This window comes from Tachyglossus aculeatus, chromosome 5 (assembly GCF_015852505.1).
Source record: "Tachyglossus aculeatus isolate mTacAcu1 chromosome 5, mTacAcu1.pri, whole genome shotgun sequence".
Taxonomy (NCBI): Eukaryota; Metazoa; Chordata; class Mammalia; order Monotremata; family Tachyglossidae; genus Tachyglossus; species Tachyglossus aculeatus.
The window spans coordinates 101469592-101493762 of record NC_052070.1 but is presented as its reverse complement, the minus strand read 5'-3'; the positions used below and the strand labels follow the sequence as shown (position 1 = coordinate 101493762).

Here is a 24171-nt window from a genome sequence, read left to right as displayed (position 1 = left end):
CATGAATCAGGTCCTGTTTCAGTACCTGAGACCTCGAGAGATGATTAACCGACCCACCAGAGGGCCCCCGGCCGGGGGTGGGTGGGGGGGCGAGAATGGTTGCCGCCTTGACTGGGGGCCCCGGCTAATCCGAGCTCCTGAGGCTGCTGGTGCACTCGGAGAGCAATCTCCACCCTCACCAACTCTGAAATCCCTTTCTCTCACCACAGCCTCCTCACTTTCCTCCTCTCTCACACTCCTCCTCCCCATAAATCTGTATTACTCCCCCAAAGAGTCCTCTGCTCTCTTGACCCTATCCATCCCTTTCAGCGCATCACACCCCACCTGGCCTCCCTACCCACATTTGAAGACCAAATAGTTGCTCTCGACTCCACTCTCTCTACTCAACTCAATTCACTTGTTCCCCTATCCCTTTGTCACTCTCGCACCACTAACCCACAGCCCTGGATCCCCTCCACCATCCTCCTCCTTCATGCTTATGCTCGAGCTGCTGAATGCTGCTTGCAAAAATCCAAACCCCAGGCCAACCACTTTAAATTTGTCCTTTCTTGACTTAACTCTGCCCTCAACTCTGCCCGGCAAAACTATTTCTTTTCCCTTATTGACACCCATGCCCATCACCCTCGTCAGCTGTTCCAGACATTTAACTAGCTCCACAGGCCCCTTGTTCCTCCCCCTCTCCCATCCCTCACCCCGAAAGATCTGGCCACCTACTTCATAGGAAAATTAACACCATCAGATCTGAGCTCCCCAAAATCACCCTTCCCCTTCCTCCATGACCCCCTCCTCTACTTTCCCATCCTTCCTCTCAAGTGCCACCCCCTCCACATGTGCTTCAGACCCCATTCTCTCCCACCTTATAAAAACTCTTCCCCCTTCCCTCCTCAACTTGTATCTTCAACCTCTCACTCTCCAACATCTTCTTCCCCTCTGCCTTCAAACATGCCCACATCTCCCCCATCCTAAAAAAACACTTCCTTGACCCCAGTGCCCCCTCCAGTTATCCTCCCATCTCCCTCCTACCCTTCCTTTCCAAACTCCTAGACCGAGTCATCTACACTCTCTGCCTTGAATTCCTCTCCTTCAACTCTCTCCTGGACCCCCTCGGATCTGGCTTCTGTCCCCTCTATTCCACTGAAACCGCCCTCTCAAAAGTCACCGATAACCTCCTTCTTGCCAAATCCAACGGCTCCTCCTCCATCCTAATCCTCCTTGAACTCTCAGCTGCCTTTGACACTGTCGACCATCCCTTTCTCCTCAACACGTTATCCAACCTTGGCTTCACGGACTCCGTTCTTCTCTTATCTCTCTGGCCGTTCATTCTCAGTCTTCTTCGCGGGCTCCTCCTCCCCCTCCCATCCCCTTACTGTAAGTGTTCCTCAAGATTCAGTTCTTGGTCCTCTTCTATTCCCTCTCTACACTCACTCCCTTGGTGAACTCATTCGCTCCCACGGCTTTAACTATTATCTCTATACAGATGATACCCAAATCTGTATGTCCTCCCCTGTTCTCTCTCCATCCCTCCAGGCTCACATTTCTTCCTGCCTTCAGGACATCTCCACCTGGATGTCCGCCCGCCACCTAAAACTCACCATGCCCAAGACTGAGCTCCTTATCTTCTCTCCCAAACCCTGTCCTCTCCCTGACCTTCCTGTTTCACAAGCCATGGTGTTCTCCTTGACTCCACTCTGTCATTTACCCCACACATCCAATCTGTCACCAAAACCTGCTGGTCTCACCTTCACAGCATCACCTGGTCTCCTCCTATCTCAACTCCTTCTCTCCTCCTTCTACATTCCAGCCCGCACTCTCTGCTCTTCTGGTGCTAACCTTCTCACTTTGCCTCGTTCTCATCTGTCCTGCTGTTGACCCCCTAGCCACCTACTAACTCTGGCCTGGAATGCCCTCCCTCCTCAGATCTGCCAGTCACACTCCCCCACTTCAAAGTCCTACTGAAGGCTCACCTCCTCCTGGAGTTCTTCCCAGACTAAGCCCCCCTTTTTTTCTTCAGCTCCCCCTCCCCATCACCCTGACTTGCTCCCTTTGCTCACCCCCGCACCCCACAGCACTTGTGTAGATATGTGCATATCTGTAATTCTATTTACCTATAATTAATACCTGTGTACTTGTTTTAATGTGTATATATATCTATAATTCTGTTTATTTATATTGATGCTATTGATGCCTGTTTATTTGTTTTGATGTCTGTCTCTCCTCTTCTAGACTGTGAGCCCGTTGTGGGCAGGGATTGTCCCTCTTTGTTGCTGAATTGTACTTTCCAAGCACTTAGGACAGTGCTCTGCACAGTGTAAGCACTCAAAAAATATGACTGAATGAATGAATGAGCACTGGACCCGGTTGTTTGAATGGTAAACTTCTCGGGGACATGGGCCTTGCCGGACTTCTCATGTGATTACCCTCTCAGCTGCTAGTACAGGGGCTCCACCCCAAGTAGGCCCTCTGTGAACACAGGGGAGGATTTAATGACGGTTAAGAATGGAGTGGCTCAATCTGACCTGTGGTTTCCAGGGACATCCTTTTAAGTTCGGAAGAGCTGGAGCTTGTGGTGGGAAAGATTCTCAGCTTGTTCTACAAGTTGGACCTGCAGGAAATTCCTCCGCTCGTCTACCAGCTTCTGCTCCTCTGCTCCAAGGTAGCCACCCGCTAGTCAGGCTATTTTCTTTTATTTTATCCTATTTTATTATCTATTTTATTCTAAATGATCTATTTGTATTCGTGACCCTCCTCCCCCGAGACTAGAAGCTTGTTGTGGGCAGGGAGTGTGTCTGCCAACTCTGTTGTATTGTCTTTTCCCAAACACTTAGTATATATAGTGCTCTGCCACTCAGTACATACCATTGATGATGATGATGAGTTAGGATATACACCCTGGAAATTGACCAAGGGACAGGGAGCTGTTTCAGTCCCAGGGTGGCCTAGTGGAAAGAGTTCTGAGCCTGGGACTCATAAGACCTGGATTCTAATTCCGGTTCTGCCACTTTCCCACTATGTGACCTGGGCCAGTCACTTAACTTCCCAGTACCTCAGTTTCCTCATTGGTAAAATGGGGATTCCATCCCTGTTCTCCCTCCTACTTTGACTTCAAGTCCCATGTTGGGCAGGGACAGTGTCCCATCCGATTATTTTCTATCAACCTTGGAGTCTAGTACAGTGCTTGGCACATAGTGCTCCAGTGATTACTCAGGCCCAGTTGATGTGATCCAGTGGCATGCCCCCTGAGTCAGGGTTCCCCGATTGAGGAAGGGACCCTCATTTGGAGCACCTGGGGCCTGAGTTGCTGCCATCTGGTGTTCCCATAAATAATGAAAGTAATTGTGATATTCATTAAGTGCTTACTCTGTGCCAGACACCATACTGTGTTGGAGTACCTACAAGAAATAGGCTTGGACGCAGTCCCTGTCCCACAAGGGGCTCACAGTCATAATCCCCATTGTACGGATGAGGGAACTGAGGCCCAGATAAGTGAAGTAACTTGCCCAAGGTCTCACAGCAGACATTTGGCAGAGCCCGGATTAGAACAGGTCCTTCGGCTCCTGGTCCCGTGTTCTTTCCGCTAGGCCCCGCTGCAGGTCCCCAGAGTCTCTTGCAACAATAGAGGCTCTAGCAGCCCCACCATGGGGGGATTTGTGGAGCCATTTAGACTGAGGTGCCGGGGATCTGTCGGGGCTACAGGCTCTCGTAGAGTTCAGTTGCTTAACCTTGTCCTTCCCTCGTAATTCCCCACCCCCTAGGGCTGTAAGAAGAAGGTTCTGGAGGGAATCTTGGTTTTCTTCAGCCAGCTGGACAAGCAGCACGAGAACCAGGAGGACACTGAGTGAGTAGCCTATGGATGGGACATGCAGGGAGCAGTGGGCCACAAAGTTTTTCATTTGTCCACTGTTTTTTCCTGCCCCTCCCTCCTGTACATACAAAGCTAGACAACCCTTAACGCGCACCTGTACCCATGCACACATACACATGCGCACGGAAAGCCTCCCTGTTCTCCACTTTCCGGTTGAGAGATGGCAGTGGTGGTGACTGAAATCACCTCCCTCCGTGGAGAGCCGTCCAGTCTGGGGGCTTGAAATGGAGCCACCGTTGGCCATAGCAAAATAGTGAACAGCAGCTCCAACTCTACCGTGGCCCGGGCCCTCTGATGGCTACCAGTTGCCACTGGCTCTAGATCAGCCTACAGAGGCCCCATGGATAGCCGATGGCAGGTATGGCTGCTAGGGGATAAGCCCTCCAGACTCATTCTGCCATGTCCAGGCCGGCAGTCCTGGCAGCAGGCCTTCTGCACCCTCTTGGGCCCAAATTTCAGTTACCAGCCGGACAGGTACCGTGTATATCCTTTTCTTCTGCTGTGACGGCTCATGGCAAGATCTGCTCCGCGTTTGGCATAAGCCTGGTCGGACCCGATCCGTGAATCAGGATGCTCTTTCCTCCCCACCAATGAATTTGCAGCTTATTGGATCTTGTCACGGACCCACCAGGAGAGCTTCGCCACGTGGAAGGCACCATTATTCTGCATATTGTGTTGGCTAGCAAGATGGACCGGGACCTAGGGAAAGTGCTTCTTAGCTACTTAAAGGTAAATCAGAGCTGCGATGGAGCCCTGGCTCTCTTTCCAACTTCTTGGTCCCAGGGAAAATCACCATGCTGATAATTATGCTGTTTGTTAAGTGTGTACTAGGTGCCAAGCGCCGTACTAAGCACTGGGGTAATAATAATAATTATGGTATTTGTTAAGCATTTGTTGTGTGCCAGGTACTGTACTAAGTGCTGGGATAGATACAAGTTAATCGGGTTGGACATATTCCCTGTCCCACATGGGGCTCACAGTCTTAATCCCCATTTTGCAGATGAGAAAACAGGGACAGAGAAGTTTAGGGACTTGCCCAAGGTCACGCAGCAGACAAGTCTTGGAGCTGGGATTGGAACCCAGGTCCTTGTGACTCCTAGGCCTCTGCTCTATCCACTAGGCCATACCATTTCTCTTAGGCCATGCTGCTTCTCCAGATACAAGACGATCAGATGGGAACCAGTCCCTCCCATATGGGGCTCACATTTTAAGAGGAGAGAGATTTTACAGATGAGGAAACAGGCCCAGACAATCATTCAATCTGTCATAGTTATCGAGTGCTTTGTGCAGCGCACTGAACTAAGCGCTTGGGAGAGGACAACATAAAACACACACATTCCCTGCCCACAATGAGCTCACAATCTAGAGGGAGAGGCAGACATTAATATAAATAAATTATGGCTAGGTACATAAGTGCTGTGGGAGCAGGGGTGAATAAAGGGAGCGAGTCAGGGCAACGCAGGTGGGAGTGGGAAAAGAGGAAATGAGGGCTTTGTCAGGGAAGTTAAATGGCTTGTTCAAGGTAACTTACCTGACAAGTGGTGGAGCTTGGATTAGAATCCTGGGCTCTTTCCACTAGGCCTCACTGTTTCCCTTTAAGGACAGAAGAGCTGGGCTTGGTGGTGAAATACCATAAAAGGAAAAAAACAGGCCACTTTAAAAGCTGCCTTTTAAATGACCCTGCACTAGGAGTCTGGAGATGAGAAAGCTGAATTCTAGGAGTCAGAGTAGCCAACTAGAAAGAGTTAAGAGGAATTGGGGGTTCAGGAGTCCAGGTGGCTAATCCCAGTTCCACCACTGGCCTGCTGTGTGACTTTGGGTGAGTCACAACTGCTCTGTGACACAGTTCCGTCCCTCATCTGTGCAATGGGGATAATGATAGCTGCCCCTCCCTCCCTTCCTCATGGACATATTTTAAAAAAATTTTTAGTAGTATTTGTTAAGCACTTACTATGTGCCAGGCACTGTACTAAGTTCTTAGATAAAAGATGATCAGGTTGGGTACAGTCCTTTTCCCACATACGGCTCACAGTATTAATCCCCATTTTTCAAATTAGGTAACTGAGGCCCAGGGAAGTGAAGTGTCTGGCTGAAAGTCACACAACAGAGAAAGGCGGGGGTTGGGATTAGAACTTAGGTCCTCTGATTCCCAAGCCCATGCTCTTTCCACTAGGCTATGCTCTTCCTCATGTTTTGTGGGTAAAGTGAGAAAGCTGACGTGCAACCACTTTGGAACAAATAAATCCTATAAATTCAGGGTATTAGGAGGCCCAAGTTCCCTCCCTTATGTATCTTGGGTGGGTAGGCCCCCTTGATGAAGTGAAAAGATTGCCTGCCCTCTCCCTCCTTCCCGCCCTCCTGGGGTCACTAGAGTAAATGAGATACCTGTTTTCATTAACACTTAGAGCTTGCCAGCCGGACATCATGATCAGCTCGTATAGAGAGAGTGCTAGAAGCATTGTGGCCTAGTGGATAGAGCACAGGCCAGGGAGTCAGCAGGACCTGGGTTCTAATTTTGGCTCTGCCACTTGTCTGTTATGTGACTTTGGCCAAGTTACTTCACTTCTCTGGGCCTCAGTTCCCTCATCTGTGAAATGGGGATTAAAACTGAGAGCCCCATGTGGGAAAGGGACTGTGTCCAACCCTAGTATCTTGTATCTACCCCAGCACTTAGTACAGTGCCTGGCACAAATTAAGTGCTTAACCAATGCCATTTGTTATTATTATTATTGTTGTTGTTATTATTATTATGTGAGCTCACTGGGAAGGGAGAACCAAATAGGGTATTTTATTAGCCAAAAGGTCTGTTTTAATGAGCCTACCTATGTTATTAACCTTTCCTTTGCTGATTTCTTTCTGGATTGCCTTTCCTAGACTGGGCAGCAAGGCGAACCCAGCCAGTCTTTGTGCCCCTTCAGCATCGCCCTCCTTCTGTCTATGTCGAGACTCCCAAAGTATGAGGAGCAGGTATATGTCTGAACAATCGCGAGGGTCTTCCCAGAGTTATCTCCACCTCTCCCGCGGCTGACTTAGTTGCTTTGGGGCGGGAGTAGAGGCTTGCGTTGGACCTGTATTGAAGCCTGCCCTGAACCCTCAAAAAACAAACAAAAAAATCCTGCTTGCTTGACCCAGCACCCTCACCCCCCAGGATGGGCCAGGTAACTTGAGGGGATTGTAGGTTTATCCCAGAGGGCCACCTGCGTATGTATTCCCCTACTGGTTGCTTCTTCTGGCCCAGAGATGACTGCCCTGCTTCAGAGCAGAGAATTGTCGGTCAGGGCCGAGGCAAGACCAGGAGGGGGAAGAAGGAGGGTAAAAGGACCGGAGAGAAAAAGGGTGAGGGTGGCCGGGGGGCCTAGTCTTGGCCACGTCTTTCCCCTGGCCCTCTGAGAGCACCAGTGGTTACTCTCTCAGTTATTCATTCATCCCAGCGGACCTCACCCTCACCTGCCTCCCGGCACTAATGATCTGAATCGACCCCAACTTTGCTGCAGGGAGCTGTTGATTGGGCCAGGTGAAAAGTTGGCGTGCGGGTCTCTAGGTAAGAGATGAGCTCCTGGAGGGCAGGGATCGTATCTACCAACTCTTTTCTAGTGTACTCTCCCAAATGCTTAGGGCAGTGCTCTGCACACCGAACCCTTCTTCTTCAAATGCCATCTAGTCATGTCTGACCCACAGCCATGTACTCCACATCTGACGTTTCAGATTAGACCTTTCCATTCTCGAAAGCCCTATATAGCAGAGCTCTAAGCTTCATCAGCATACACAAACTCTCCTGCCAAGCTAATGTGTCGATTCACAGGAGAGCCACGCGCCGAAAGCGCTCGGTAAATACCTCTGATTGATGGAGAGCAGAAGGACCGCAAAGAATCCCAGTCAACAGGAATGAAAACTCCCAGCTGTTGGCAGATATTTTGTACCGCATTGGAACTATTTCTTCCGAGTCAAATTGAGGATGCTCTTAGATAAGAAAGTTAGAATAATAATAACAAAAATTGTTATATTTGTTAAGCTCTTACTCTGGGTCCAGCACTGTACTAAGTGCTGGGGTAAGTACAAGATAATCAGGTCCTGCATGCGGCTTACAGTCTAAGTAGGAGGGAGAACTGGTAGATATTGAATCCCGATTTTGCCGATGAAGGACTTGAGGGACAGAGAATTTAAGTGACTTGCTCAAGGCCACACAGCAGACAAGTGGCGGAGCCGACATTAGAACCCAGGTCCTCTGACTCCCAGGCCTGGGCTCTTTCCACTAGGCCATGCTGCTTCTCCAGTCGGTCAATCCATCAATGGTATTTATTGAGCACTTACTGTGGGCCGAATATTGTGCTAAGCACTTGGGAGAGTACAGTACAACAGAGTTGATAGACACATTCCCTGCCCACTATGAGCTTACAGTCTAGAAAGGCGTCAGCTGGTGATGGAGGGGTGTTTTGTCTCCCAAAGAAAGGCAAGAATTCCACCAGGACCAGTAATGACCCAGTATCCATAGCCCTCAGAGTCCGAGAGTGAAGCGAGCATGATTAGGGAGGGATGGATTGGTGGATGGAGGGGAGCTGGGGGAGGATGCTTGCGTCAACAATTTTGGTTTGCTCCCTCCTTCCTTCCGACTGTATCAGGCGTTTGACTTCTTGAAGACATCGGTGGTGAAAAGCCTCAGACACTACCAGTTCCACCAGGGCTCAAAGTTCCTGCGAGACTTAGTCCCTCAGACATCTAGTGTCTCAGCGACGATCCTCGAAGTGGTGAAGAACAGGTGAGTCGGTGGGCAGTACCTCCGGTGAGCCCAGTCCACGTTCCAGTTCAGGGGTGGCCACTAAAGGACGGTCAAGGGCCACCCATGAAGCCGTGGCCAGCGGAGGTGGGAATGGGCCGCCCTCCAGTGGACATTGCTCTGTTTGCCCCCTGGACTCTGGGAGAGCAGCCCCTCGGGAGACGGCAACCCCCAGCGTCCCCTCCCACCTAGAAGTCGGGATTATCTGGCGCCGAGGACCTGCCCCACAAGGAAGCCTATATTCTGTGTCGATCAATCAATCAAGCAGAGCACTGTGCTAAGCGGTTAGAAGAGTCCAATAGTGCAGAGTCGATAGACACCTTCTCTGCCCACAGCGAGCTTACAGTCTAGAGGGACTGTGTTCAGACATTAACTTGCCACCACCTCACGTCTCTATTATAATTTAGTATTAATGCCGACAACTAGCTGGCACCTGGGGGCCCTTGGCCCTGCATTGGTTCAGCGGCCCTCTCCTTGTCGCTACCTCTCTGCTCCTGCCTCCTCCACAGCTGACTTTCCGCCGATACTCTTCAGACTGTCGGGCTCTGGCCCTCCTGCCAACTTGGCCTCTGTTTCCTTTCCTCTCTGTCCTTGCCACTTACTCCTCCCTCAGCCCACCCACGCAATCATTGCCTCTGGACCAGTGACCCAGATACACACAACTTCTATTTTTTTTGTTGTTGTTAAGTGCTATGTGCCAGGCACCATTACTAAGCACTGGGGTAGATACAAGCTATTCAGGTTGGACACAGTCCCTGTCCCACTTGGGGCTCGCAGTCTTAATCCCCATTTTACAAATGAGGTAACTGAGGGACAGAGAAGCGAAGTGACTCACCCAAGGTCACACAGCAGAACCTAGGTCCTTTTGACTCCCAGGCCCATGCTGTGTCCACCTCGGCCTTGCAGGACAGCTTGAAGGCTGTGGTGATGGGAACCTGGATCCAACTCATCGTCATCATTGATGGTATTTATTGAGCGCTTACAGTGTGCAGAGCACTGTAGCAAGCGCTTGGGAGAGGAAAATAATACAACAGAGTTGGTAGACAAGTTCCCTGCGCACACTCACTGGGAGACGTTGCTTTTGATCTAACATTTTAAGTGAAAGCAGCATGACCTAGTGGAAATAGCATGGGCCTGGGAGTCAGAGGACCTGGGTTCTAATTCTGGCCCCCACCACTTGTCTGCTGAGTGACCTTGAGCAAGTCACTTCACTTTTCTGGGCCTCATTTCCCTCTCCTGTAAAATGAGGAGTCAATACATGTTCTCCCTCTGGACAGGGAATGTGTTCACCAACTCTGTTGTGCTGTACTCTCTCCAGCGCTTAGAACAGTGCTTTGCACATAGTAAGCGCTTAATAAATGTCATCATTATTATTATTATAATGCGCTGAACATAGTAAATGCTTAATTAATACCCTTGATTTGAGTTCTTGATCTGTGAGCCCTTCATGGGATCTGATTATCTTGTATCTACCTCAGCGCTTAATGTAGTGCTTGGCACATAATAAGCACTTAACAAACACCACAGTTATTTTCATTTTTTAAGTGGCATCAAGCCAGCAGGACCTCCTACCAAGTCTCAGACTACAAGGAAAAGCCCCCAGGCCTGCCGCTCCGTATCCACGATTCGGAATTTAAACCCAATCACTTATAAACCTCAGAGAAGGAGGATCGTAGGACTAGGAAGCATCATGGCCTTTTAATTGGAATCTGGGGGTCAAGTTCCGCCCTTCGGTGTTATGAGAGGTCGTTGGCAGAGGGCTCCCCAGGATGGTCACATGAATCTTCTCTCTGATTAGTGAATCGGCTGTGGTTCCTTCCAGAGCAGATCAAGCCCCATTTCTTCAGTTATTTGCCCCCATGAGTCCAATTTCTCAGAACTCCAACTGGGCAGAAGTGGAAAGAGAAAAAATCCCTGGGAGGCAATGGATACCACAGGGATTTTCTTTGGGTCTGAGGAGTTTCAGGGGCAATTGGATGGGGTCCATCTCTTCATCTCTTGTGCTTGGGAATGTGGGCCTCCTGCCCCTCTACTCCATTTCCATAGAGAAGCGGCATGGCTCAGTGGAAAGAGCACAGGCTTGGGAGACAGAGGTGGTGGGTTCTAATCTCAGCTCCGCCACTTAGCTTTGTGACTTTGGGCAAGTCACTTAACTCCTCTGGGCATCAGTTACCTCATCTGGAAAATGGGGATTAAGATTGTGAGCCCCACATAGGACCACCTGATTACCTTATATCTCCCCCAGTGCTTAGAATAGTGCTTGGCACATAACAAGCGCATAACAAATACCATCGTTATTATTATGATTATTTCCTCTTTAACCATTCTGTTTCCCCACAGTGTTCACAGCTGGGATCACGTGACCCAGGGGCTGGTGAAATTCGGTGTCATCCTCATGGAGTTGTTCGGACCAAAGAAGCTGTGGGGAGGAAAAGCAACCGAGCCGAGTTTGGAGCTTCCCCAGACCCCAGCCCAGCAGGCTTGCAGCCTGGGGGCCAGTATCCTCCTGGAAACCTTTAAGGTGAGAGAGAGTCTCAGCCGGGTGAGCAAAGCATGCTGGTCGTCCCACTGGGACTCAGTGCCAATAGGACGTTTTCAGGGTTCTTAGCGGGACACACCAACAGCCTGGCAAATGACCGTCTGGGGTGCAGTGGGCCATCTGGAGGTTTAGCCAAAGTGGGGAAGCACTCAAAACCATCTTACAGGTCCCCATGACAGGACAGTGTAGGGGGAAGAAAGAGTTTAGAGAGTATGTTTGAACTTTAGCTTTTTTGTTAAGTTTCCTTCCTCCCCCATCTCTTCCATCATCTGGAAATCTCATTTCCCAGAGTTTTTCCCTCTTCCCCCAGAAGAATCATTTGTGTCCTGGGGTTTTTTTTTGTTTTTATCTTCTGGTATTTGTTAAATGCTTACTATGTGCCAGGCACTGTACTAAGCAGTAGAGTAGATAGAAGATAATCAGGTTGGACACAGTCCCTTGTCCCATATGGGGCTCACAGTCTCACTCCCCATTTTACAGATGAGGGAACTGAGGCACAGAGAAGTGAAGTGACTTGTCCAAGGTCACCCACCAGACAAGTGGTGGAGCCAGGATTAGAACCCTGGTCTTCTGACTCCCAGACCCATGCTCTTTCCACTAGGCCACGCTGCTGCTTTTGAATTTTTACAGTAGACAAATTATTCAGGGAATTATCAGGCAGAAGGGATATTCAGAAATGTGGACTGCCCCTCTCTGCTTCTGTAAATGCAATCAGCAAACACAATTCCTACAGCTGGGGGTTGCCTCTGGTGATCTTAGACTAGCAGGTACTTGTTACGCTGGCCTCCCCAGTATCCACTGACGTGGTCTTGGCCTAGTGGATAGAGCATGGGTTTAGGAGTCAGAGGGACCTGAGTTCTAATCCTGGCTCTGCTGTCTGCTGTGTGACCTCAGGATGGTCACTTAACTTCTCTTTGTCTCAGTTACCTCATCTGTAAAGTGGAGATTAAGACTGTGAGCTCTGTGTGGGACAAGGATTGCGTCCAAACAGATTATCTTGTATCTACCCCAGTGCTTAGAACAGTGCGGGCACTGTGGGCAGGGATTGTGTCTATTACTGTATTGTACTTTTCCAAGCACTTAGTACAGTGCCTGCACACAGTAAGCACTCAGTAAATACAACTGAATGAATGAACAAAGAGCACAATTATTATTATAATTACCCATGTTAACCAACTGTTTTCAAGATTCCTGCTGAACCCACCCACTCCCTTTATAATTCAAACTGCAGCTCAGAGTGAGGGAAGCTTTATCATGATATCTGCAAGCCTCTCCTTAATCCACCCTAGTATATCTAAACATGAAAGAAATCGGGCTGGGCCTAAAGGGAATCCAATTGCTTGTGAATGAAAATTCTAATTAAAAATGTTGACGGCGTAACTAGAGCATGCCTCTGGTGTTCTGACATCCATTGCTCAATCATTCGATCGTATTTCTTGAGCATTTATTGTGTGCAGAGCACTGTACTAAGTGCTTGGGAGAGTACAATATAACAGTAGAACAGACACATTCCTTGCCAACAAGGAGCTTTGCTGTTTCATAAAAATGTGGTGGGTTTTGAAACTAAGTTGCTAAGGCTGTACGGCCCAACAGAAAGAAGATGATGATGATAATGATGGTATTTGTTAAGCACTTACTATGTATCAAGCACTGTACTAAGCACTGAGGTAGATACAAGCTAATCAAGTTGGACACAGTTCCTGCCCCACCTGGGGCTCACAGTTTTAATCCCCGTTTCACAGATGAAGTAACTGAGGCACAGAGAAGTGAAGTGACTTGCCCAAGGTCACGCAGCAGACAAGTGGTGGAGCCAGGATTAGAGCCCAGGTCCTCTGACTCCCAGGCCTGTGCTCTGTCCACTAGGCCATGGGTCTAGGTGGGAGCGATGGACACAGTGACAACCTGTGGCTCTCACCTAAGCCCGTTTGGAGAAGAGCATTGTGTCCAGCCCCACTCTCTGGTAGATGGATTTTTCTACTTAGGTAAAGGAGCCCCCGTCTGGTGAATCACTGAAGCAGAAGACGAGACTCAGCAGAGTAGGCCTGCCTTTTTAGATGATCCATACCGAGGCCTCATTTGTTGCTAGAGCCAAAACCCTTATCCCCAGACAAACCATCTTCAATCCGTCAAGCACTCCCAGAGGCAGAGGGAGCCAGTTGGCTACAAGTGGCCCAGGGGTGCTCAACTGACATCTGGCTGGGCAGGGCCAGGTGACTACCCCGAAGAGTTTCCGGGACTCAGGGAGTATTTGTTCTTCTTCCCCTGACAGGTCCATGATCTGAGCAGAAGAGAGATTCTGGAGCAGGTCTTGAACAGGATCATCATCAAATCCTCATCTCCCGTCGTCCATTTCTTAGGTAATTGGCTAGAGGAGGATGAAGGGAACTCTTGAAGACTTCCTCATTGGGTGCTCACTGTGTGCAGAGCACTATACTAAGGGCTTGGGAGAATACAATAGAGTCAGTAGATATGAGCCCTGCCCTTAAAGAGCTTACTAAGTGGCGGAGCAGGAGACAGACATATTAATCAGTGGTATTTATTGAATGCTTACTGTGTGCAGAGCACTGTAGTAAGCGCTTGGGAGAGTACATTCAACTAAGTTGGTAGACACATTCCCTGCCCACAAGGAGCTTACAGTCTGGAGGGGCAGACAGACGTGAATCTAAGTTGAGAATTCATTCATTTGTTCAATTCATTCAGTCGTATTGAGCCCTTACTGTGTGCAGAGACTGTACTAAGCGCTTGGAAAGTACAATACAGCAATAAAGAGAGACAATCCCTGCCCACAACAGGCTCACTGTCTAAAGAGAAGCTGTGTGACTTAGCAGAAAGAGCACGGGCTTGGGAGTTAGAGAATGTGGGTTCTAATCTGTCTCTGCCACTTGTCTGCTGTGTGACCTTGGTCAAGCCACATAACTTCTCTGTGCCTCAGTTGCCTCATCTGTAAAATGGGGATTAAGACTGTGAGCCCCAGGTTGGACAACCTGATTACCTTGTGTCTACCCAGTGCTTAGAGCAGTGCTTGCACATATTAAGCGCTTAACAAATACCATTATTATTATTATTATTAAGTAATTTACAGATACAGGTAGGGGAAGCTACCAAGTGTAAGGCTATGCAGGTAAATAATAATAATAATGGCATTTATTAAGCGCTTACTATGTGCAAAGCACTGTTCTAAGTGCTGGAGAGGTTACAAGGTGATCAGGTTGTCCCATGGGGGGCTCACAGTTTTAATCCCCATTTTACAGATGAGGTAACTGAGGCACAGAGAAGTTAAGTGACTTACCGAAAGTCACACAGCTGACAATTGGCGGAGCCGGGACTTGAACCCATGACCTCTGACTCCAAAGCCTGTGCTCTTTCCACTGAGCCACACTGCTTCTCTGCAGTGGGGCTGGGGCTGGGGATTTCTCCCACCGCGTGTGTTTTCAATGTGCATTTTGGACAGAAACACTGATAGAAAATGATCTAACGGCATCCCAGCGATGCTGGAAGAATGCAGTGTGATGTCAGATGAAACACTGGCTTTGATCAGAGCACGCATGCTGCAACCAGAAAGTTTTCCTTAATACAGGGTTTGTCCATCATGTCATCCTCAAATTATTGGAGTTATGACCAAATTTGTCAGAAACTCTGGAGGGTCTGGTTAGTCGATCCCTTCAGCAATCAATCAGTCGTATTTATTGAGCGCTTACTGTGTGCAGAGTACTGTACTAAGTGCTTGGGAAGTACAAGTTCAGCAGAGCCAGAGCTTACGTATATATATCTGTAGTTTATATTAATGTCTGTCTCTCCTCTAGTAAGTGCTTGGAAGAGTGCAATAAAACTGTAAACTCATGTTGGGGAGGGAATGTGTCTACCAACTCTGTATTGTACTCTCCCAAATGCTCAGTACAGTGTGCTGCACACAGTAAGCAATCAGTAAAATAACCATTAATTGATTGATAACAGTACCAGATCCCATAAACTAAGATCCATAGCCAGCCAATCTGTCCACGGTATTTATTGAGTGCTTACTGTGTGCAGAGCACTGTACTAGGTGTTTGGAAAAGTACAGTAGAATAGAGTTGATAGACGTCATCCCTGCTCACAAGGGGTTTACGGTCTATGGTGGGAGAGAGACGTTATAATACATTACAGCTAAATAGTTCTCCAAGTGGGGTGAAAGCATAATCGAGAGTGGGTTTGGTCTGTCTTAGCAGTTCAGGGAGTTAGGGTCATCTCCACATTTGCACATTCTGCCCTTTGTATTCTCAAGTTGGGGAGAGATCAGACTCGACTTAATGGTGTCACCCCAGCTTGAAGGCGTCAGCAGGAAGAGGCACTGAAATCCTTTTGTCTTCCGTCATGTCCCGTGGGATTTGAAATGACCTTCCCTGTCAGTGTCCCCAGCCAGTTGACCGAGAATTGTGCCTTTCAGACTTGCTGTCCAGCATCGTCACCTATGCACCCATGGTCCTCCAGAGCTCTTCCTCCAAAGTCACGGAAGCCTTTGACTTCTTGCCCTTCCTGCCCCTCCACATCGTTCAAGGGCTGCTCAAGGCGGTACAGGTGAGGCTTTGACCATGGGGGTGCCCCTGGGGTGGGTGGGGCTTCCCATCACAATCCTGTCATCTCTTCCGGGTGCTACTAAGATCCAAGCTTCTTTCCTTAGGAGGGCCGAAGGGCCAGACAGACCACCTCCATTTCACTGGTTTGGTCTTTCTTCATACCTCTGACTCCATCTCTCTCCGTCCTTGTTTTCATTAACGAAGCATTTGAGACTGATTAGATTAATTAATTAGTGGTATTTACTGAGTGCTTACTATGTGGACAACACTGCACTAAGTGCTTGGGAGAGGACAATTTAACAGAAGGGAAAGATATGCTCCCTGCCCACAACGAGCTTCCAGTCTAGAGGGGAAGACAGACAGTAATATAAATAGAGGTTACTGAAGGATGAATTATTAACAGAAAATAATGGAGTCAATCCATCAGTGGTATTTATTGAGCGCTTACTGTGTGCAGAACACTGGACTAAGCGCTCGGGAGATCACAATAGAGCAGAGTTGGTAGACACGTTCCTTGTCCACAGGGCGCTTCAGCTTTTACAGCTAATTTCTTCTGGCCAGTCCCGTTTAGCCTGGCATTCAGAGGCTCCTGCTGACTCCGTCTTTGAGCTGGCTGAAACAGGAAGCCACATCCACTTTCTGCTTCTGAAATAATGATGGAAAGACTCGTTTACAAGCTGGGATTGGAATTCCAAGCCGTCCCGGGGGGAAGACTGAAGCAGGCCAGGCAAGTCTCCTTTTGTCTAAGTCCATTCTGTCTTCTCTTTCAGCCCCTGCTCAAAGTCAGCATATCAATGAGGGACTTCTTGATACTTTCCCTCCGCAAAGCCATGTTTTCCAGGTGAGTAACCCATTTTGTGTTCTGCCAGAGGAAAGGCTTCCACGTTTGGGCCTCTGGGGGTGAAATGGATCTCGTGCTTAGTCGAGCCTATGCCCAGATAGTGGCAAAGTCGACTGTCCTGCAGATAAGCCGTTTCATGGCTCTCTTTCTCCAGACTGAGTAGCTGCCGAGCCAGAATCCTTAAGTCAGTCTTTGAAAGCAAACCAGCTGGCCCAATTCAGGAAAACTGATGAGGAAATGAATGAGAACCATATTGAACTGAAAACTGAATGTTCTTAACCGTACCAACATCAGTAGTGTGGTTCAGTGGACGGACCATCAGTCGAGGAGCCAGGTCTGAGGTTTTCCTCGGGGTCCAGCCACTGGCTTGCAGGGTGGCCTTGGGCTGGGCACTCAACCTCTCTGTGGCCTAGGTTCTCCCTATAGAAAACAAGGATGATAATTCCTCCTCCTTCCCTGCTTCCAAGACATGTTCTGAAAGGAATAAAGCAGGGTCGAGAGATTCCTGAACTGTTCCATTGACAGGATAAAACATGGCCTAGTAGAGAAGCAGCATGGCCTAGTGGCAAAAGCACAGGCTTGGGAGTCAGAGGGTGTGGGTTCTAATCCCGGCTCTGCCACTTGTCTGCTGTGTGATTTAACTTCTCTGTGCCTCAGTTACCTCATCTGTAAAATGGGGATTAAGACTGTGAGCCCCACATGGGACAACCTAATTACTCAGCACTTAGAACAGTGCTTGGCACACAGTAAGCGCTTAACAAATGCCATCATTATTAGTATTATTTTGAAAAGTGAGTTTCACAAGATTGACTCATGGCTCTCACCCACAGCTTGGCCTAGTGGATAGAGCATGGGCCTGGGAGTCAGAAGGTCCTGGGTTCTAGTCCTGGCTCTATCATTTGCCGTGTGACCTTGGGCAAGTCACTTCAATTCTCTGTGCCTCAGTTACCTCATCTGTAAAATGGGGATTAAGACTGTGAGCCCCATGAGAGATATGGACCGTGTTCAAACTGATTAGCTTGTATCTACCCTAGTGCTTAGAACAGTGTCTGGCACATAGTAAGCACTTGACAAATACAACAATAATAATAATAATAGCCTGAGTCTAATTATTAGAAATTCCCTTGCTTTGCTATTCCTTGAAAAATCTTACAGCTCCTAGCTGTTTTAGGGCAGCCAGGATACCCTCACTGTTATTTTTATCGATGCCTGAGAAGCAGTGTGGCCTAGTGGAGAGATCCCGGGCCTGGGAGTCAGAGGACCTGGGTTCTAATCCTGATTCTGCCAGTTATTTTCTGAGTGACCTTGGTCAAGTCACTTAAATCTCTGGGCCTCAGTTACCTCAAATGTAAAATGGGGATTAAATCCTCTTCTCTCCAATTTAGACTGTAAGCTCCATGTGGGACAGGAGCGGCATCCAACGATAAACTCATATCTCCCCGACACTTAGGACAGTGCTTGACACAAAGTAAGCGCTTAACAAAAAAAAAAGATGAGTGGCATGACAATCATGGAAAATGCATTTTCCTTTAAAGAGAAGTAGGGATTAGGCTTCAACCGCTGCAGAAATCAAGTACCCCAACACTCCACTGTTTCTGTCTGTGTAGTCTTAGGGGAAACCGAAGGCAGTACAACTGGTATCATTTAATTTCACTAGGCTAGTTGCCCTGGTTTCCCAAAATTGCCTCGATTTGTTTTTACAAATAATAACAATAATAATAATAATAATTGTATTAAGCGCTTATTATGTGCCGAGGACTGTACTAAGTGCTGGGGTAGATGGATACCAGTTAATCAGGTCCCACATGGGACTCCTAGGCTAAGAAGGAGCCTTTTGCGGTGGAGTTGTTATTATAAATTAATCTTCTCTCTCTCCTTCTACCCAAATCAGCCAGCTTGATAGCCGGAAGTCTGCAGTGGCTGGGTTTTTGCTCCTGTTGAAGAATTTTAAAATTCTGGGCAGTTTGTCATCATCTCAGTGCAGCCAGGCGATCGGTATATCTCAGGTAAGACTAGCCCTGCGTGGCCCCTGAAATGCCGCCAGCCTGGTGCCAGCCTGCTCTACCTCCCAATACCCTCTTGGACCTCAGTTATTTCATCCTCACAACATCACTGGGAAATAGGAAGAGATGGGTATTCTTACCCTGGTTTTGCAGATGAGGAAACTGGGGCACAGTAAGGCTGACTGATTTGCCCTAGATCATCTAGCTGGCCATTGGCCGAGTTTTGGCACAAATGTTTGGATCTGACTTCCGGACATTGGAAAAGGCTGCATAGTTGTATTGTGATGACAGCCCAGGAGTGAGAACCAGGAACTTTGGGTACTGTTTCCAACTTTGCCATTATCTTGCTCATTGAAGGGACATCTCCACCAAGAGGCTTCCCCAACGAGACTCTCAGTTGTTCTCCCATTCTCTTCCATGCATCCTTGCACTTGGATTTGCACTTTTTATTCAACCCTTTCTCAGCCCCACAACACCTATGTCCATATCTATAATTCGTTTATATTAATGTCTGTCTCCCCCTCTAGACTGTAAGCTCGTTGTGGGCAGAGAATGTGCCTAACAATTCTGTTATATTGTACTCCCCCAAGCTCTTAGTACAGTGCTCTGCAGACATTAAGCGCTCAATAAGTACGATTGATTGATTGGGTGAAATGAGAAAAGTGCTTTGTCTCTGAGTTTCCGAGGTTCAAGTTCCTCACATGCAGGGAGGTGGGGATTGGTAAAACCAACTCCTTTCCTTGATCCAAGGAAGGTATCTAGGCAGATGCATTGACTCTGTCAGGCCACTAAGATAGTATTTCATCCTTTACTGCCAACTTGTGTTTATGCATCTCCCTCCACACCTCACCTACTGACTTAATGTTGAAAACCACGGTGAAATTCACTGCTGAAATAATTGGAGGTCGAACACTCCATCATCATGTCAGCCCAGTGTCCATCCAGCCCAGCCCTGTCTCTCTGAACGGGACCTCGGGGTGCTCGGAGGAATTGTATCACAGTGGTCCCCTGAGTGTGCCATTTCTTTGGTTGGCATTTCCTATCTAACACCACTGATTTTTCTCAGTAGCGACTCGATAGGGAACTGTGAATGTATCGGAACCATTAGCCCAAAGCATCTGGCGTCCACCTGGAGCGCGGTTTTGATCAGACATCTCATTCCCTCAGACTAATCCCACATGGCCAATTGTACTACGATAGCACCTTTTCCAGTAGGCGGTGGTTGAGGATAGTAGGATCTGAATTCCTTCCGCTCCCCTGGGCTTGACTGATTGGACCGAGAAGAGGGAGAAAGAGAGGCAGAAACCAATCCTGTCCCCTTTTTTAGGTCCACGTGGATGTGCACAGCCATTACAACTCTATGGCCAACCAAGCTTTTTGCCAAGAGATCCTAGATTGCCTGAAGAGGTGCCTGAATCAAAAGGCCGACATCCGTACCATGCTCTATGAGGTGAGAAGCCATAGTGACTGTAGGCTCCTTGTGGCCGGGGAATGCGTCTATCTACTCTGTTTCTTATCGTGCTCTCCCAAAGCACTTAGTATGGTGCCGTGCGCACAGTAAGCCCTCAATGAATGCTGATGATTGATTAGTGACGGGTGCTCCCTCTGCCTTCCAGCTTGCTAGTGTAGGAGGATCTGGAGTCTGTGCCGAGAAGGGCGCGAGATGCAGCCATTTCCCAGCAAGCAGGAAGCCGTTTGCTTCCCTGCTGCCTCGGGAAATGATGGATGCACCAGACTCCACCTTTCCTCATGCTTTCCCGGGAGTGTCTGCACCCATTAGCACCAACTCCTGGGTTTCCGTTCAATAACAATAATAAGAATGATGATGGTATTGGTTAAGTGCTTACTATGTGCCAAGCACTGTTCTAAGCTCTGGGGGGGATACACGGTAATCAGGTTGTCCCACGGGAGGCTCACAATCTTCATCCCCATTTTATAGATGAGGTAACTGAGGCACAGAGAAATTAAGTAGCTTGCCCAAAATCAGACAACTGACAAGTGGTGGAGCCGGGATTAGAACCCATGCCCTCTGACTCCCAAGCCCGTGCTCTTTCCACTGAGCCACACTGCTTCTCATTCATTCATTAATTTTTTCATTCGATCATTTTTATTGAGCGCTTACTGTGTGCAGAGCACTGTACTAAGCGCTTGGAAAGTACAATTCGGCAACAGATAGAGAAAATCCCTACGCAACAACAGGGTCATAGTCATTGCACTCTGACTTGCACCCTTATTCATCCCTCCCTCAGCCCCACAGCTCTTTTGCACATGTCCATCATTTGTTTATTCATATTAATGCCTGTCTCCCGCTGTAGACTGTGGGCAGGGAACATGTCTACAAACTCTGTTATAATGTACTCTCCCTATCATTTAGTACAGTTCAATGCATACAGTAAGCACTCAGTGAATACCATTGATTGATAGATTGATTTGTCTGGAGCCTTAGAGAAGTCCTTAAATGGTATAGGCCACACCAGTCTCCCACCCTAAGAACCAGCAGTCTAAAAAACTAGGGAAGACTCAGAATCATCTTACTGCCCCTGCCCCTGAAGGTCTTTGTGACCCGGGGGGCGGTTGGGACAACTAAGGGCAACCTGAGCCCCCAGAATCCTTTGCCAACTGAAGCAGGGATTCCTTCTCCCTCCCCGAAAACCCCAGAGGAGAAACGGCAAACTTTAACTTAATAAGCCATTCATCTCCCTGGTTGATGGTATGCCAGGTCAGGCCCTGAATAAATCTCAGGAGATTAGGAGATGATATGTGCAGCTGGCTAGTGCCCAGACCAGTATCTTTGTGTTGTTTTTCTAGAGGAGCGACCCAGAATGGAAAATTTAGATAATACCCATGGGGAGATAGTGAACTTTAATGGTAAACAACCCATTGTATTAAAGGAATGGAACAGACATGTCCTCTGAGGCCTTCCGCAACTAGGCCCCCATTTCCTCTTCTCCCACTCCCTTCTGTGACACACTTGCACTTGGATTTGCACCCTTTATTCACCCCTCTCTCAGCCCCAAAGCACTTACCGTAATTTAATATCCATTAATATCCATAATTTATGTATTTGTATTAATGTCTGTCTCCCCTTTAGACTGCAAGCTTGTTGTGGGCAGAGAATGTGCTGCCAACTCTGTAGTATCGGTCTCTCCATAGTGCTTAGTGTAGTACTGTACACAGAGTGAATGCTGTATAAATACCGTTGAATGAATGAATGAATGACTTGACCCTTTTATTATATGAGCTTACTTGCTCCTCTTTTCAGGGATTTTATGACATCCTGCGAAGGAACTCCCAACTGGCGAACTCCATAATGCAGACTCTACTCTCTCAGGTAAAATGTGCACCTTGGCTGAAAACAAAGGTAACAGAGGAAATCCCTGGAGGTTGACCATGAAATGAAACTTGAAGGAGACTGATGTGAAAATTAGAAGTTTTTCAGAGTCTTGAATCAATCAATCAATCGTATTTATTGAGCGCTTACTGTGTGCAGAGCACTGTACTAAGCCTTGGGAAGTACAAGTTGGCAACATATAGCGACAGTCCCTACCCAACAGTGGGCTCACAGTCTAAAAGGGGGAGACAGAGAGCAAAACCAAACATACTAGCAAAATAAAATAAATAGAATAGATATGTACAAGCAAAATAAATAAATAAATAAATAGAGTAATAAATATGTACAAATGTGGCGGAGCTGAGACCGGCAGGTTTTGGTGATGGCTTGGATGTGAGGGGTGAACAGTAGAGCGGAGTTGAGGTTGACACCAAGGTTGCGGGCTTGTGAGACGGGAAGGATGGTAGTGCCGTCAACAGTGATGGGAAAGTCAGGGAGAGGGCAGTGTTTGGGAGGGAAGACAAGGAGTTCAGCCTTGGACATGTTGAGTTTTAGGTGGCGGGCAGACATCCAGATGGAGATGTCCTGAAGGCAGGAGGAGATGCGAGCCTGGAGGGAGGGGGAGAGAGCAGGTGCAGAGATGTAGATTTGAGTGAAGAGTGAAGTACTGAAGTGGGGAGAGGCAGGAGGTTGGGAAGTCAGAAAGGAGGCTGATGCAGTAATCCAGTAGGGATAGAATGAGTGATTGTACTAATGTGGTAGCAATTTGGATGGAGAGGGAAGGGCGGATCTTGGAGATGTTGTGAAGGTGAGACCAGCAGGATTTGGTGACAGGTTGGATATGTGGGGTGAATGAGAGAGCAGAGTCAAGGAGGACACCAAGGTTGCGGCTTTTGAGATGAGAAGGATGGTTGTGCCGTCCACAGTGACGGGAAAGTTCTCGAGAGGACAGGGTTTGGGAAGGAAGATAAGGAGCTCTGTCTTGGACATGTTGAGTTTTAGGTGGCAGGAGGACATCCTGGTGGAGATGTCCTGAAGGCAGGACATACGAGCCTGGAGGGAGGGAGAGAGAACAGGAGAGGAGATAAAGATTTGGGTGTCATCCGCATAGAGATGATAGTTGAAGCCATCGTAGTGAATGAGTTCTCCGAGGGAGTGAGTGTAGATGGAAAATAGAAGGGGACCAAGAAGTGAACCTTGAAGGACCTTTATAGTTAGGGGATGGGAGGGGGAAGGAGAATCCTGCGAAGGAGACTGAGGATCATCATCATCAATCGTATTTATTGAGCACTTACTGTGTGCAGAGCACTGTACTAAGTGCTTGGGAAGTACAAGTTGGCAACATATAGAGACAGTCCCTACAACAGTGGGCGATGAACGTCCAGAGAGTTGAGGCGAACCAGGAGAGGATGGAGTCAGTGAAGCCAGGGTTGGATAACGTATTGAGGAGAAGGGGATGGTCCACAGTGTCAAAGGCAGCTGAGAGGTCGAAGAGGATTAGGATGAGTAGGATTTGGGAAGATTGTCATTGGTGGCCTTTGAGAGGGTGGTTTCAGTGGAGTGAAGGGGATGGAAGCCAGATTGGCGGGGGTCCAGGAGAGGGTTGGAGGAAAGGAATTCGAGGCAGGGAGTGTAGACGACTTGCTCAAAGAGTTTGAAGAGGAAGGGTGACTGTTATGTTGTACTCTCGCCACCAGATTAATCCTCTCTTCACAGTCAGGAATGAGGCGCATATTTTTATTCATATTTTTATTTGTACATTCAGTTATTCAGCTATTTCATCCTGCTTTATTGTATTTCCTGCTACATTTTTATTCTTAACTCTGGCTTTCAATATTTCTAAATAATGCTTGTCTATTATCAGGAACCACCTAAATAGTAAAAATAATAATAAATTATGGTATTTGTTAAGCAATTTGTTAAGCAAATTGGGTTGGACATAGCCTTTAAATTGGAAGCTCCCTGAGGGCAGAGAGTGCATGTCTTACTATTGTTACACTCTCCCGAGCAGTTAGTACGGAACTTAGCTGTCAGCAGATGCTGACAGTAAATACTTTTGATTGACTGATTGCATCCATAGAAGCATATGTCATGAGGCTGTAAGATCTAGGGAAGAGACAGCTGGGAATTCAGAGATCCCGGTGCTGTGGTTCTACAGACTCAGCGTGGGCTCGAACAAGTCCCTGACTTCACAGTGAAGATCGGCTCCTCCCTCTGACTTAGACTGTGGGCCCCACGTGGGACAGAGACTGTGTCCAACCTGATTAA

The 24171-nt window shown here is 48.0% G+C and overlaps 1 protein-coding gene across 1 annotated transcript in view; it reads left to right on the top strand.

Annotated features, from left to right (window-relative positions):
• Positions 1 to 24171, top strand: part of FANCI (FA complementation group I) — a 62544-nt gene that overhangs the window by 16840 nt on the left and 21533 nt on the right. Inside the window, exons 8-19 of the mRNA XM_038746272.1 lie at positions 2530 to 2653; positions 3753 to 3835; positions 4465 to 4591; positions 6737 to 6829; positions 8482 to 8618; positions 10977 to 11157; positions 13445 to 13532; positions 15599 to 15729; positions 16499 to 16569; positions 18461 to 18575; positions 19900 to 20022; positions 21835 to 21903. Of these exons, the coding sequence (XP_038602200.1) occupies positions 2530 to 2653; positions 3753 to 3835; positions 4465 to 4591; positions 6737 to 6829; positions 8482 to 8618; positions 10977 to 11157; positions 13445 to 13532; positions 15599 to 15729; positions 16499 to 16569; positions 18461 to 18575; positions 19900 to 20022; positions 21835 to 21903 (1342 nt within the window). The remainder of the gene's footprint in view (positions 1 to 2529; positions 2654 to 3752; positions 3836 to 4464; positions 4592 to 6736; positions 6830 to 8481; positions 8619 to 10976; positions 11158 to 13444; positions 13533 to 15598; positions 15730 to 16498; positions 16570 to 18460; positions 18576 to 19899; positions 20023 to 21834; positions 21904 to 24171) is intronic.